This window comes from Puma concolor, chromosome E1 (genome assembly GCF_028749965.1).
Source record: "Puma concolor isolate L17-30 chromosome E1, mPumCon1.1.hap2, whole genome shotgun sequence".
NCBI classification, from domain to species: domain Eukaryota; kingdom Metazoa; phylum Chordata; class Mammalia; order Carnivora; family Felidae; genus Puma; species Puma concolor.
In genome coordinates, this window is record NC_141680.1 from 31780385 (window position 1) to 31793674 (window position 13290).

At 43.4% G+C, this 13290-nt stretch overlaps 1 protein-coding gene across 1 annotated transcript in view; it reads right to left on the reverse strand.

The window, feature by feature from the left end:
• Nucleotides 1-13290, reverse strand: part of ANKFN1 (ankyrin repeat and fibronectin type III domain containing 1) — a 302257-nt gene that overhangs the window by 123052 nt on the left and 165915 nt on the right. Inside the window, exon 5 of the mRNA XM_086686907.1 lies at nucleotides 10888-11098. Within this exon, the coding sequence (XP_086543033.1) occupies nucleotides 10888-11098 (211 nt within the window). The remainder of the gene's footprint in view (nucleotides 1-10887; nucleotides 11099-13290) is intronic.

Here is a 13290-nt window from a genome sequence, read left to right on the forward strand (position 1 = left end):
AAAATTGAAGGCTTAAAAAGGAACTTGATAGAAATCTCTCCCACCGTTTTTCTTCCAGGCACCCCTGAGAATGCACTCACTTGCCTCTGTAGTTAGAGGTAATTCCGTGGGCGAATAGAAGGGGCACCAACCAAGCCAGTGGTTTCCAACCATGTCACCCAGCAAAACTTTTATTATTATTTTTTCCTATGGAGTTTTTTAATAGCTTAATAAAACACTTCTCTTTTGAAAGATTTTCCTTATTGACTACCAAATCAGCTGACTTACAAAGTAATCATTTTCTCCTTATTATTAATGACCTAATGAAGTGGGTTTATACATTTTAAGCAGAGGTAATATGATAATCATATTAGACCGTGCAGTTTTATCTTGAGTAATGGTGCCATAGTTTAGGCTTTTTGACACCTGGCAAATGACTCTGAGAGTCCCCTTCCTATTTTGGCCAGATTGAGAACATTTTAACCGCTTTATTTTATTGTTATTTTTTTAACTTCCTTATTTTGAAAATGAAGAAACCCAGCCCAAGGAGGTGAGATGGTTAACCGAGATTTTCGTAAAAACCTTAAAGGGGCGCCTGGGTGGCTCAGCCGGTTGGGCGTCTGACTTCGGCTCAGGTCATGATCTCACAGCTCATGAGTTCCAGCCCCGCGTCAGGCTCTGTGCTGACAGCTCAGAGCCTGGAGCCTGCTTCAGATTCTGTCTCCGTCTCTCTCTGCCCCTCCCCGCTCGCTCTCCGTCTCTGTCTCTCTCTCTCAAATATAAAAAATAAAACAAAAAATTAAAAAGAAACAACAACCTTAAAGAACCCAGTGAACTTCCTCTATGGCAAAAGGAATGCAAATTAACCTAGTGCTTACATATCACACATTCTAACTGCTATAGATTTGGCATGAGGCTAGTGAGCTCCTTTTGGTTGGTCAGTTGGACACAGAAACGAGAAAGGCTATGTCTATCATAATGATTTGTTCTCCTGCCCATCCACTTCTCTTTTCCTTGGATCCATTTCCCTTTTACTTCCACACTCTGGACATTTTTCCCTGGAGTCCAGAATTCCCAATCTACTTGCAAGGTTTGGTCTTTTCTCTCTCATTGTAGTCGGTTCCTTCTCCAGCCAAGCAACTATCCCTCTGAGCAGGCATAGCCAGCACAATAGAGGGTCTGTGAGTGTGTGGTGAGCCGGCCGGCTGGGGCAAGACCACTCCGCTGCTCCTGAAATAGGCCCCACGCTATTGTGGTGTTTAATTATCAACAGCATTTCTACCACCCAGTGTCTGAGTGGGTATTTGTTCTAAGACCTGCCCAGCTAATTAACTAGAGGTGGGGGTGGGGGTGGGGTGGGAACTTGGTGTTCAAAGAATACAATTACAGTTACTGTTTAAATCCTGAGATAAATAATGATCAGACTGAATGTTTTTTCCTCACCATCAGACTCTAACCTATGGATCGCCAAGTACACACTACTTCTTAATTTCGTCTTGCCCTGCAATTGATGAGTTTTGGCCTGGTTGATAATTGCTTAGAGCAATATAACGAGGGTAAAATGTAAACTAATTTCAATTTTTAACTGAAGGTGTTAGGGAATGATTCATTTGATTTGCTTGAAAAAATGAATACATGTGCCCATTACTAAATGATATGACATTCTACAACTTAGCAACAACTTTTCTATTGTCACTAGCATTTTTCTTTTCTCTTTTTTTTAATTGATGAGAAAAGGAGGCACAAAGACAATCACTTAGTCTCAGTATCCGAAAGAGCCTCAGAACCAGCCTTAGGTGCCTCTTCTTATAGTACCCGTGGCCCAGGAGGGGAACTCACTGCTCACTAAGGTGGCCCTGTCCATTCTCACTGTCGGTTTTAATTTTAAAAGAGTTTAATTCAGGGGCGCCTGGGTGGCTTGGTCGGTTGGGCGTCCGACTTCAGCTCAGGTCACGATCCTGCGGTCCGTGAGTTTGAGCCCCGCGTCGGGCTCTGGGCTGATGGCTCAGAGCCTGGAGCCTGCTTCCCATTCTGTGTCTCCCTCTCTCTCTGCCCCTCCCCCATTCATGCTCTGTCTCTCTCTGTCCCAAAAATAAATAAATGTTAAAAAAATTAAAAAAAAAAAGAGTTTAACTTAATTTTAAAGAGTTTCCTCATCCTGAGCTGAAATCTGCTTTCCTCTTATTTCCAAAGTAGAGGCAAAGTGATACAAGGGCTTTGGGTCATAGATGCGGATCAAGCACTGCCCGTTACAAATGTGTGATCCTAACCAGTTATGCTACCATCTGAAACCCCAGTGTCTCATCTGAAAACTGGCATAGTAAGAGTACCTGTCTCATAAGTTGTGATCAATTATTGATAATCTTTACATAGATGGCTCTCAAATAGTGCAGTTTTGTATTATCATTATATATTCATTGGGCTGTGTTATATGTTTTAGAGGCACACAAAACTAAATCAAATACTTGTTTTATAAAATAGCTGTGTTCTTCCATCAAAAAAAAAAAAAAAATCTCTGACCACAGTTAAAAACTTTCTGCCCCAACTACTATTCAGAAATATATTATATACTAAATGGTGTCAATTTTAACCCTATCTGTTATTTCAAAGAAGAAAACAAGGTCACTTAGGTATAAACCTTGAATTGTAAGCCAATATCCTCTGGGCAACCAAGAACGGCAGTTCATAAAACGACAACCTTCTAACAACCTCACAACTGACTTGTTTTCAGGTAGGAACTCAAAGGAAATACTATAGAGGAGTCCAATAATCCAATGTTTTTTAATTAAAAAACTCTCATAGCAGAAAAGCTCAAAACCTCAGTTTCAATTTACCTGTCTTGCTAAGGTTAAGGACTCAGAATTCACTTTGGCTTCACTTAGGTCTTGACCTAAGTCTTCTTTTCAAGTCTTGACCTTGAAGTCTTATTTTCAGGTTTTCCCAAGGACTTTTAGAATGTGGTTCCAAAATGTTTTAGAGATTTGGAGATTAAGTGTTTCATTTTAATTACTATGGCACTTTCTCCTCTTAGAACTCATTACACCCTGGACATGGGGCTCTGGAATGTTCTTCCCTGCTACTTTCCAGCAGAATGTGGATTCACAAAGTCCGTATTATACAGCTTAAGTTGTAATTGTGGTTCTTTAAGAGACAATGACCCAGAGAGAGACTTCTGTCCCAGCTCTCCCAAACTCCAATGGATAAATGGACATCTCTAAAACAAGCATACAAAACACTTGAGGAAATTATTTAGAAAATCCAAAGCAGATCACTGAATGATGTCCTAGCTTAACTGTGAAATAAGATAACCATATCTTTTGCCAATACTTTCAAGTACTGTCTAATAGAAATATAGTGTAAGCCAAATCATTTAAAATTTCCATAAAAAAGAAAAAAGTGATATCAACTTTAATAACCTATTTTAGTTTACTCAGTAGATCCAGACTATTATCACTTCAACATGTAATCCGTGTAGAATTATTAATGACATAGTATAGATATTATGTATACAATATATATAAGTGTTAAGAAGTGTTTGTATTGGGGGCGCCTGGGTGGCGCAGTCGGTTAAGCGTCCGACTTCAGCCAGGTCACGATCTCGCGGTCCGTGAGTTCGAGCCCCGCGTCGGGCTCTGGGCTGATGGCTCAGAGCCTGGAGCCTGTTTCCGATTCTGTGTCTCCCTCTCTCTCTGCCCCTCGCCCGTTCATGCTCTGTCTCTCTCTGTCCCAAAAATAAATAAACGTTGAAAAAAAAAAATTTAAAAAAAAAAAAAAAAAAAAAAAAAAGAAGTGTTTGTATTGGGCAGTGTTTTCAAAACACAAACTATACAACAGATGCATAAAATATTTAAACTCTTCACCAGAAACTCTTGGGTTGTTTTATATTGTTTTTGATATTTATATTGGCCAACTAACTGTCCCGTAATAGCCACACCCTTCTGCACTGTACTTCTGAGCTGGGTCTGCGTGGCCAATCACATTCAGCAGGAAATGATAATATGTCATTCCTGAGATTAGGTTATAAAAGACACTGTTGCTTCTACCTTGGTTTGTCTCTCTATCTCTCTGTCTGTCTGTCTCTCTTATCATTTGCACTGGGGGAAGCTAACTGTCATGTCAGGGAGCAGCCCTATGGAGAGGCCCATGCAGGAAGGAACATAAATGTCTTGCCAACAGTTATTCTGAGTAAGGTTGGAAGTGGATCCTCTACCTCAATCAAGCCTTAAGAGGATAGTAACGGTTATGTTGGGAGAATTTAGGGACGCGGACCTAGGTTGTGAGCATGTGCATGTGCACATGTATGGATTGAGTGGGTTGTCAAAGGTATCCTTAAACTTTATCTGTCACATTTTAAGTTTTTACAAGGAGAATGTATTCTCTGTTGCATGTACATTTAAAAAATCAAAAACAAAAGAATGAGGGACAATTAACTGCTAAAGAGCAGGTGAACAGACCTTAGGTTGTGGCCACCGGATGTCTAAATAATTACTCGGAAATATGAAAAAAGGTCAATTCACTCAGTATTTAGTAAAATCATTCCCTTCAAAAATAAACAAGATATTCACACCTTTCAAAAGAAGTGGCCTTGGGATTCATTCAATTCAATGAAGCACATATTTACTGAATGCCTACTGTTTCCTGGGGATGCCGAAATGAATGAGACAGACGGGTTCTGCTCTTATGGAGTTTACATGCTAATGCAGGAGAGACAGTAAATAAGCAAAGGAAATGGAAAAATACATATACAGTGATAAGTACTATGTAGAAAATTTAAGTGATGTGATTAGAACGTGACTTTAGACATTGGACTTGGTGGCCAAAGAAATCCTCACTTGAAGATTTGACAGTTAAGTGGAAATGTTAGGACGGAGTTGGTCAGGCAGCGATCAAGACGAAAAGCAGCCAAGCACTCCAAGCGTAGGGAACAGCTAGGACAGAGGCCCTCAGGTAAGACAGTGGGGTGTGTTCACGGGATGGAAGGGAGGCTGGTGGGGCTAGTGTATCGCAGGTGAGGGGTGAGCAGTGTGAGATGAAGCTTGAGAAGCAGGTCTGTAAGTCCGGGTGAGGATTTGTACACCTATTTTAATGAAGCAAATAAAAATATCTGGGGACTCATTCTAGAGACCTGCCCAAAGCTTGTTCTTTACATATTCTTAATGGTTGCAAATCTTTGTCCTTTGAGGGTGGATTTGATTTCAGGAAACCACTCTAAATCATCTGAAGCCAAGTCTGGTGAACATGGAGGGTGATGACGCGGGGCGATGCTGTTTTGGAACAAAAATCAGGTGTGACTGTAAGCAACGAGTCAGATTTTCTCATAAACTGGCTCTGAGGACAAATCCAGAAGTGTTTGGAGCAATGGCCGCTCTGTTGGAACAAGTGTGGGGTCTCCCGTGAGGACCGTGTTAAAGGATAACATTTGTTTGGCTTGTAGACTTTCTGGTGTGTTTGTTTACATAAAGCCAGCCTCATTAGTTTATAGTCACACCTCTTAGACGTGCCCTGAACCAGTCCCAGCACCGGCACGGACCCTCGACTGCTGCAGAAACTTGTGGCGCATCCTGACGTTGTCTGTCAAAATTGTAACATTGGCGTCCGCGCCATACTCGCGTGACGGCTACTGGGCAATTGCGTTTTATGAAGTCACTGAACATAACTAATTCTGGGCGACATCTCCCAGTTCCACGGGCAATACCTGAGGGAAAGTGAGAGAGATCACAGAGAAATGCAGAGAGGGTCTGCAGAGAAGGGAGAACACAGCTGCAAGGAAGGGCAGAAAGACTGAAGATGAAGTGCATCCCACCATCCTTCCTGGTCCGCATCATTCAACAGTGTAAAGCTGAAAACAGTCAGGCTCCCTCTACGGCCAAATTCTACAACAGTACCTGGAAAAATAACAACGCAACAATAGCAAAAGATACTCCCGAGCTTAAATTGCTGGAAGACTTACAGGTATTTTCCATACTCTGTGTAACGCGCTCTGCACGTAACTCATGTGCGTGCGTATGTGCATAAATTCAATACCTGTAATTCCCAGCAGTGGGAGACAGGGTTCAAAATTTCAACTGAAGATTTCTGAGCACCTACTCTGTGCCGGGTACTGGGGTCGCAAGACAGACAAAATCCATGGGAGTGACCAGATTTGTACATGGTAGGTATCCAAAAAGAACTCGTTTCTTTATGATTACTGTTTATGGACCCTAGATGATGTGAAATAAATAGCAGTCTCAGAAAGGCAAGGACCCCACTGATGATTCGGCAAATTCCTTCTAGAGGCTGCTGAACTGGGATTTCAGAATGGGGGCAGGATATGAGTTAGTCAGAATGAGGCAAAGGCTTAGACTGGGGACTTTCACTTATAGAGACAAGTCTTTCTTGGATAGCGTTTGTTCAGTTGAGCAGGTGTCATGGCGACTGGGATACTGAGTGGATGGAACGACCAAAGGCACAGTCCCTGGGTGTCCTGAGGTGCTTCTCTACATCAGCTGTCCTAGTTCCAGTCCTTTCTAGTCTGTGCCTGTTTCCTGAGCTCAGCACACCAGTCCACCTGGAAGTATTTGGGATTCTACTTTAATCAAGACTGATATTAGAAGGAATGGATATTACTTTGCTGCTTGCTTAAAGATGGGAAGAACGGGAAAAGCCACTGAATAAGGATACTAGATTGATCTAATGAGTAGGCCGGGTTCTGCATGTATTTAACATGGGGTTGGTGTGCAAGTTTGGGTGGCTACTTCTGGGACTTTCCCGATAAAGAAGGAAATGTACATGGTTGAGTTTCAAGCCACGTTTGTAAAGAACACCTTGCTATGGTGTTGTGATTCAGGAGCTAAAGACTGAAAAGCATGCCTGACCAATAATTTAGAGTTAGGTCCCTAAACTCAGCTGTGTCTTTGTGATTCCTGCAATGAGCTGGGGAGAATCACAGAGGACTTGCTTCAGAGTTGTGCTGGGATCCTTGGTTGGCAGAGTGGAAAGCACATCGGGCTGGCTTTCAGAAGGGAACATACAGGAAACAGAAGACAGAAAATTAACCCTCGTAGAGACTCTGTACTCTGCTTTGGAATACCTGACTGGCATTAGAAGAGGAGCTGACGGAGAGTCAGGGAAGGAAAGAATTGAGGTGTGATAGTGAGTGTGCTGATGCTTTTACACAAATACCAAAGCATTTAATATAGAGGAATTGGGTTTAAATCCTACTTCTGCCATCTACTAGCTTTGTAGCATTGGGTGAATTATTTTGACTTTCCTTTTTTTAATGTTTATTTACTTTGTTTCGAGACAGAGAGAGAGAGAGAGAGAGAGAGAGAGGCAGCAGGAGAGGAGCATAGAGAGAGGGAAAGAGACAATCCCAAGCAGGCTCCATGCTGTCAGTGCAGAGCCTGACCCAGGGCTCAATCTCATAAACCGTGAGATCATGATCTGAGCTGAAATCAAGAGGCAGATGTTTAACCAACTCAGCCTCCCAGGCACCCTTGACTTTTCTTATTCTAGTTTCCTCATTGAGCAAAAGGATGAAACAGACTCCCATCTCGTAAGCCAGTTGTGAGGACCGAATGAGGTGATGCAAGCAAAAGAAGTGTTACAATGTGTAAAACACTCGAAGAAATTAAGACCTCATTGTTATTTTTCTTCTTTTACTTCCTGCCTCTGCAACTTCTGGGGAACAATTCGCAGCAGGTGTTTGCTTATCTGGTTCTGGCTGGCGAACCCTGGTGTTTCTCATGGGCTGGCTCGCACTCATGCACAGAAGCAATTCTGTGTCTTTTGTACTCGATATATAAAGTGAATTAAAAATCCCTGAAAACAGATTGTGCTTTTCTATCGTGCCTCTCTCCAACAGGAAAGGCACCTTAGGGTATAGGACAGAACAAAACAATATACCGTAGGATTTTAGCAAATGGCACAAAGGGAAAGATTCAGGGCCCCAGTCCTCCATATTGATTATTTGGAAAAGCAGCAAGTTTGCATAGAAGGATCCCAGGCATGGGTGTCCCACAGAGTTGGGTTTGAGTCATTGACGCCCCTATTCACCTGCCAGATGTGTGACCTTTGGTTAGTCACGTAACCCCCTCAGAGTCTGTGCTACCATGAAAACTCATGTATATGGAGACTTCATAGCTACCCAATCGATATTCCTTTGCCATTTTTACATATGTGGGAGTCTAACAGGGAACTATCTCTTTGACTTCCTGGGTGGCCAAGGTGACTTAGGTGTCCTATTTCCTGGAGGCTAAAACCTAGGTTTATCTCTCACCTTCCTTTACAACTTTGTGATGATGGTTCTGGTTATCATCCCAGAGGGAATGAGAAAAACCAGGGACCTTTTGAATGAATTTGTTTTTGGTTTAACTAGATATTTAGTACGTGGGTTCTTTTATGGAGATTTAATTATGCACAATGGGGACTTGGGGAGATTGGGAGTCTCACTGGTTTCACGGAAAATGCAGAATTCTTTGTAGTGTCTCAGGTAAGTGGGACTGATGTTTCATCCAGCCCAGTGCAGGCAACATCTGCATGAATGGTTCCCTTGTTCCTACAGAATGGGGCTCAGTCCACATTCTCTATGTTCAGACCCTCTGCTCCTCTCTCCACCGCTCTCTCACTGGATCTTTGGGATAGACGTTATTGCAACATAAATTAGAAGGTAGCAAAGAGGGCTTTCGATTTCTTCCATCTCTATTTGCCCACCCCTACCCCTCCAAGCCCCCCGCTCCACTAGAAAGAAGTGACACTTTGACGAAAGAGCTCTTACTGAGAAGCCCCGATCCTACGGAACCCAAATCCTCACTCTGTGTGACAGGGATGTGGTGAGCCCAGCATTTTTAAAATAAAGAGTTTTCTGATACAAGGATCTGCCTCTGTACGTAGTCTTTGGGTGGTGGGGGTTTATGAAACTTACGAGCAGAGATGTGGCCTCTAATTATATATTTGCTTGCTTCTCTGGGTCTCACCGCTTGGAAGTAAGTGAATCAGTATTAGTGAAAGTAACAGTTTGATGGGTTTACTTTTTTCTTTTAGGAAACATAAAAACTGTGGCTTGGAGCCATTGTGGTCATTGGGTCAGAGAGTTTGCACCAGGGGAATGTGAGTGCCCACCTCGGAATGTTGCTGTAGGGTTTAAAGGAGTGAATGCATGTAAAGTGCTCAGAATAGTGCCTGGCGCAGGGCAAGGGCTGTGCGACTTCGTCCTGTCTGCTCCCGGCGGGCTCTGCCACGGGCCTCAGAGTAGCTCCCTTTGGCAAGTACTCTCAGCTCTACTTCAAAACACATCCGGAAAGCAGCCGGTCCCGAAAGACCACGCGTTATCGGATTCCGTTTACGTGAAATGTCCTGACTGGGCAAGTCTATACAGAAAGACAAGGTAGCTTAGTGTCTGCCTGGACTGGGAAGAGTGGGGAGGTTGGGCAGTGGTAGCTAAAAGGTGAGGTGTGAGTGAAGAAAAGGGTCTAAACCTGATTGTGGTGATGGTTGCACAACCGTGCATTTACCAAAAACCACTGAACTGTACATGTGAAATGGGTGAATCGCATGCATGTGAATTGTATCTCAAGCTGTTCAAAGGCGCATCCAGAATTCCGCGCCAGCCCGCCACCAAGGTCACTACCCTGCTAGTCCAAGCACCTGCATCTGTCTCCTGGACCCCTAACCAGTCTTCCCAATTTCACAGCGGCCCCGCCACTGTCTTATCTCCCGCAGAGCCCTGCAGTGATCGTCTCAAATGTAAACCAGAACACATTATTCAGCTGCTTAAACTGCTCTGCTGTCTCCCCATCACATTTACAATCAAAGTGAAACACCTTACCGTGGTCTGCAAGAGCCTGAATGGTCTTCCTCCACCATCACTCTCCCCTTGGTTTATCTGCTGTAGCCACACTGGCCTCGTTCTTCAAACAGGGCAACTCACCCCTACCTGCCTTGGCAGCTTTCTATTTGCTATTCACTCTGCCTAGAATGTGACCCCACATGTCCTCACTTGGCTCATTCCTTGATATCCTCTAGGACCAGGCTCAAATGTCACTGCATCAGAGAGGCTTTTCTTGCCCAACCCTATTTAGAATAGTCCCCACTCTGTCAGTCTCTAGCCACTCACTTATTTTCTTCATCACATTTGTCACTATTTGCGTTTACAACTTAATTGATCTATTTACTTGCTTATTGGAAGTCTCCTCCACTAGTGTGTAAGTTCTATGACAACAGGGATTTTGTCTTGTTCACCATGGTGAGGTGAGCCTAGGTACCTAGAACAGTGCTCTGTCCTCAGTGTTTGTTTGTTGTTGTTTTTTTAACATTTATTTTTGAGACAGAGAGAGAGACACAGCATGAACAGGGGAGGGTCAGAGAGAGAGGGAGACACAGAATCTGAAACAGGCTCCAGGCTCTGAGCTGTCAGCACAGAGCCTGACGCGGGGTTCGAACTCACGCGGGGATCACGAGATCATGACCTGAGCCGAAGTCGGACGCCCAACCGACTGAGCCACCCAGGCGCCCCTGTCCTCAGTGTTTGCCGAATGAATGAATGAATGAATGAAGCAAGCCACCATATTGACTGTGGACCCAAGACACTAACCCACATACACACTTAAACCTTTTCTATGTATACTTCCTATTCTATAGCCTCACTTGGAGTGTTTCATATATTTTAAAACTTGGGTTAAATTCTTAGGAGGAAGTTCTTTCAAGGATCCCTTTCAATTCCACTTGGTGTATTCTATGTAGCACGTAACTTGATGCCTACACTGGTAAAATTCTATAGGTATTTGCATGAAAGTCCGTGAAAACATGTAAAGGAATTCTGAGCCTATCTTCATCAACTGTTCATGCTGTAAATGTCAGTCATGCTATTTCGGTGGCACGAAGCTGGATCTAGCCTTAATAATACATGTTTTTATCCCCAGGTTTACTTACAGTGCGGACTTTCTCTGGCCCCTGTCCTCAGAAGAATCCTGGCAATGGGCACATTGTTGGTCATGATGGCAATATCCAGGGGCGTCAGCCCCTCACTGTTAGGGGTGTTGAGATCTAGCTCCTCTGGTGTATACTGATACAGGAGGATCTGCACAGCATCCATGTCCTGTTGTTCGACTGCTTCAAACATGGCTTCGTTGCCCTGGAAGTTCTGGAGGACAAGCACACACGCAGGTGAGCACACTTTCATAGACCGGCTTGCCTTGCAGCTTAGCTGTTTTAACTTCAGTGACTGCATCCCCACTCATAACTGCAATTGATCCCAACAAACACGACTTGTTAAACACAGCTGGATCCTCCCTCCCTCTTGTCTAATGGCCATTGAATGGATCTGTACATTTAGATGCATTGAGACCATACAGTAGGGCATGGCTAGTCTACAGGTAAGGGCAAACACTGGCTTTTCTCGAAACCAGTCTTCTGTGCGAAACCATCTGATAGGTCATTAGAAGGTGTCCTATGAGGAACGTGGCCTGCAGTCATATAAATCTGGTACACACTGGATTCATCTAGGTTACCACACTATTTTACTATAAGACCCATCAGGGCCTTTGATAATTCTAACATGCAGTTATGCCTCTCTGATAGGTGAGAAATATGACCTATTTTAAATATTTGTGCAGAGAACATATGTTTCATTGTATTTGTTTTAACTGCCCCTGGAATAGCATTCTACAGAACACAGTTCAGGAAGTGCTGGCATAGATAACGCAGTACAGGTCATTTAAATTACAACTGGCTTGGAGTTGAGAGCACAATCTCCCCTCCGCTCATCCCCTCTCTCCCCATTCCCACGTCTCTTCTCTTCTATCACTCAGACCCAGATGCTGTCATCCCTTGCCTGGACGATGGCAATGACCTGCCCATTGCTGGTTCTTGTCTCTTCCAGCCCATGTTTCATATTGAGATGAGAGTAGTCTCTCTAAAACTGATGTTACATACCCCTTCCTTTCTGCAGCACCAAAATAGCTCTCACTGCCTGCAGGCTGGCTCCCCAGCTCCTAGACTACTCTGTACTAACTAACATCTGCACCTTCTCAGCCCCGAGGCCTCAACCACCGAACACCTGGCATTGCTGAGCCCCCGAGGGAAGGGCTCAAGAGGTGGTGTCCAGGGAGGGCTTTGGTGGTTGGGTGGCCACCTGTGCTGAGAGGACCAAAAGTTGAATGTTCACAGGATTCAAATCACCTATATTAAAAAAAGTAGCTAACGACAATACGATTCCACTGAAAAGTTCTACCAGAGATTAATAGTAAACAAAGGATAAAAGGTCTGGAATTCTCTCATACGGATTTCTGTAGCTCATGGGAGAAGAGCAACACATACACTATTTCTACATCTGTTTGGGATCTTCTCTAAGTGTTGTTTGCTCTTTAAAGAATGTTGAAATACCATCGGTCCTGACACAGCTTAGGGCTTGCCTGATCGAACATATTTATGGTTGGCAGGTTTAATTTTAGTACCATCAAAAATCAATTCTCTCCATCAAAGGCAGCAGGTCAGCTTAAGTGAGTACAGGACACATGGTTGAAATCTGAGGGAAATACAATGCTATTATGCAAATACTTGTTTTGACAGTGGGGTCCCAAGGGATAGAACTATTTTGGTGTGCAGCTCTCTTTGCTACAGGACAATCTACTGAATGCAAAGGTGTTTTGTCTCCAATCTGCCAAACTGAAGAGCCTCTGATGCTTAGGCCTTAAGTCAGCCACAACCAAGCCCTCCCAGAAGATGAGCTTGAAATGAGACAACAAATGGGAAAACAGAACAAAGTCAACATGCTGCCCTGTCCACAGTTGTGTATTTGGTTGTCATTCTTACTATCCCTCATTTCTCATGTGCCGTATTTGCTCTCACTCTGAAGTCCTTTCCTCCTCCATGCTTTCGTTGGCAAACTCTAGCATGTTTCTCTTGGGAAAGCCTAGGGCTCATTTCTGTTTGAAGCTCCAACAAATGGTGTTATTGCCCCCTGCAGAAATGCCCTTGCTGAGCATGTTGATATATTATGCCCTCAGCTTTTACTGATGGTCAGTATCAGAAACTACTCTATGAGAAAGTCTATAACATCACCAATACAGACCTTTATACTCTATTACAGAATTCACTGTGACGTCATATAAAGGCCCAGAGGACTATAAACAGGAAAATACTCGTTTCTCCTGGTAGACTGATATACTTTCAGTTATCAGCTAATGGGATGCTATAACCACTTTGGCTTCCCTTTTTGCTTGGACTGACGAGGAGCTCAGAGATAAATGTAATGATAAATTTTAGGTACTATATTTGCCGAGGCTTTTAGTATATCTGTTTCTATTTCTATCTTCATCATTTTCTAGTTTTTTT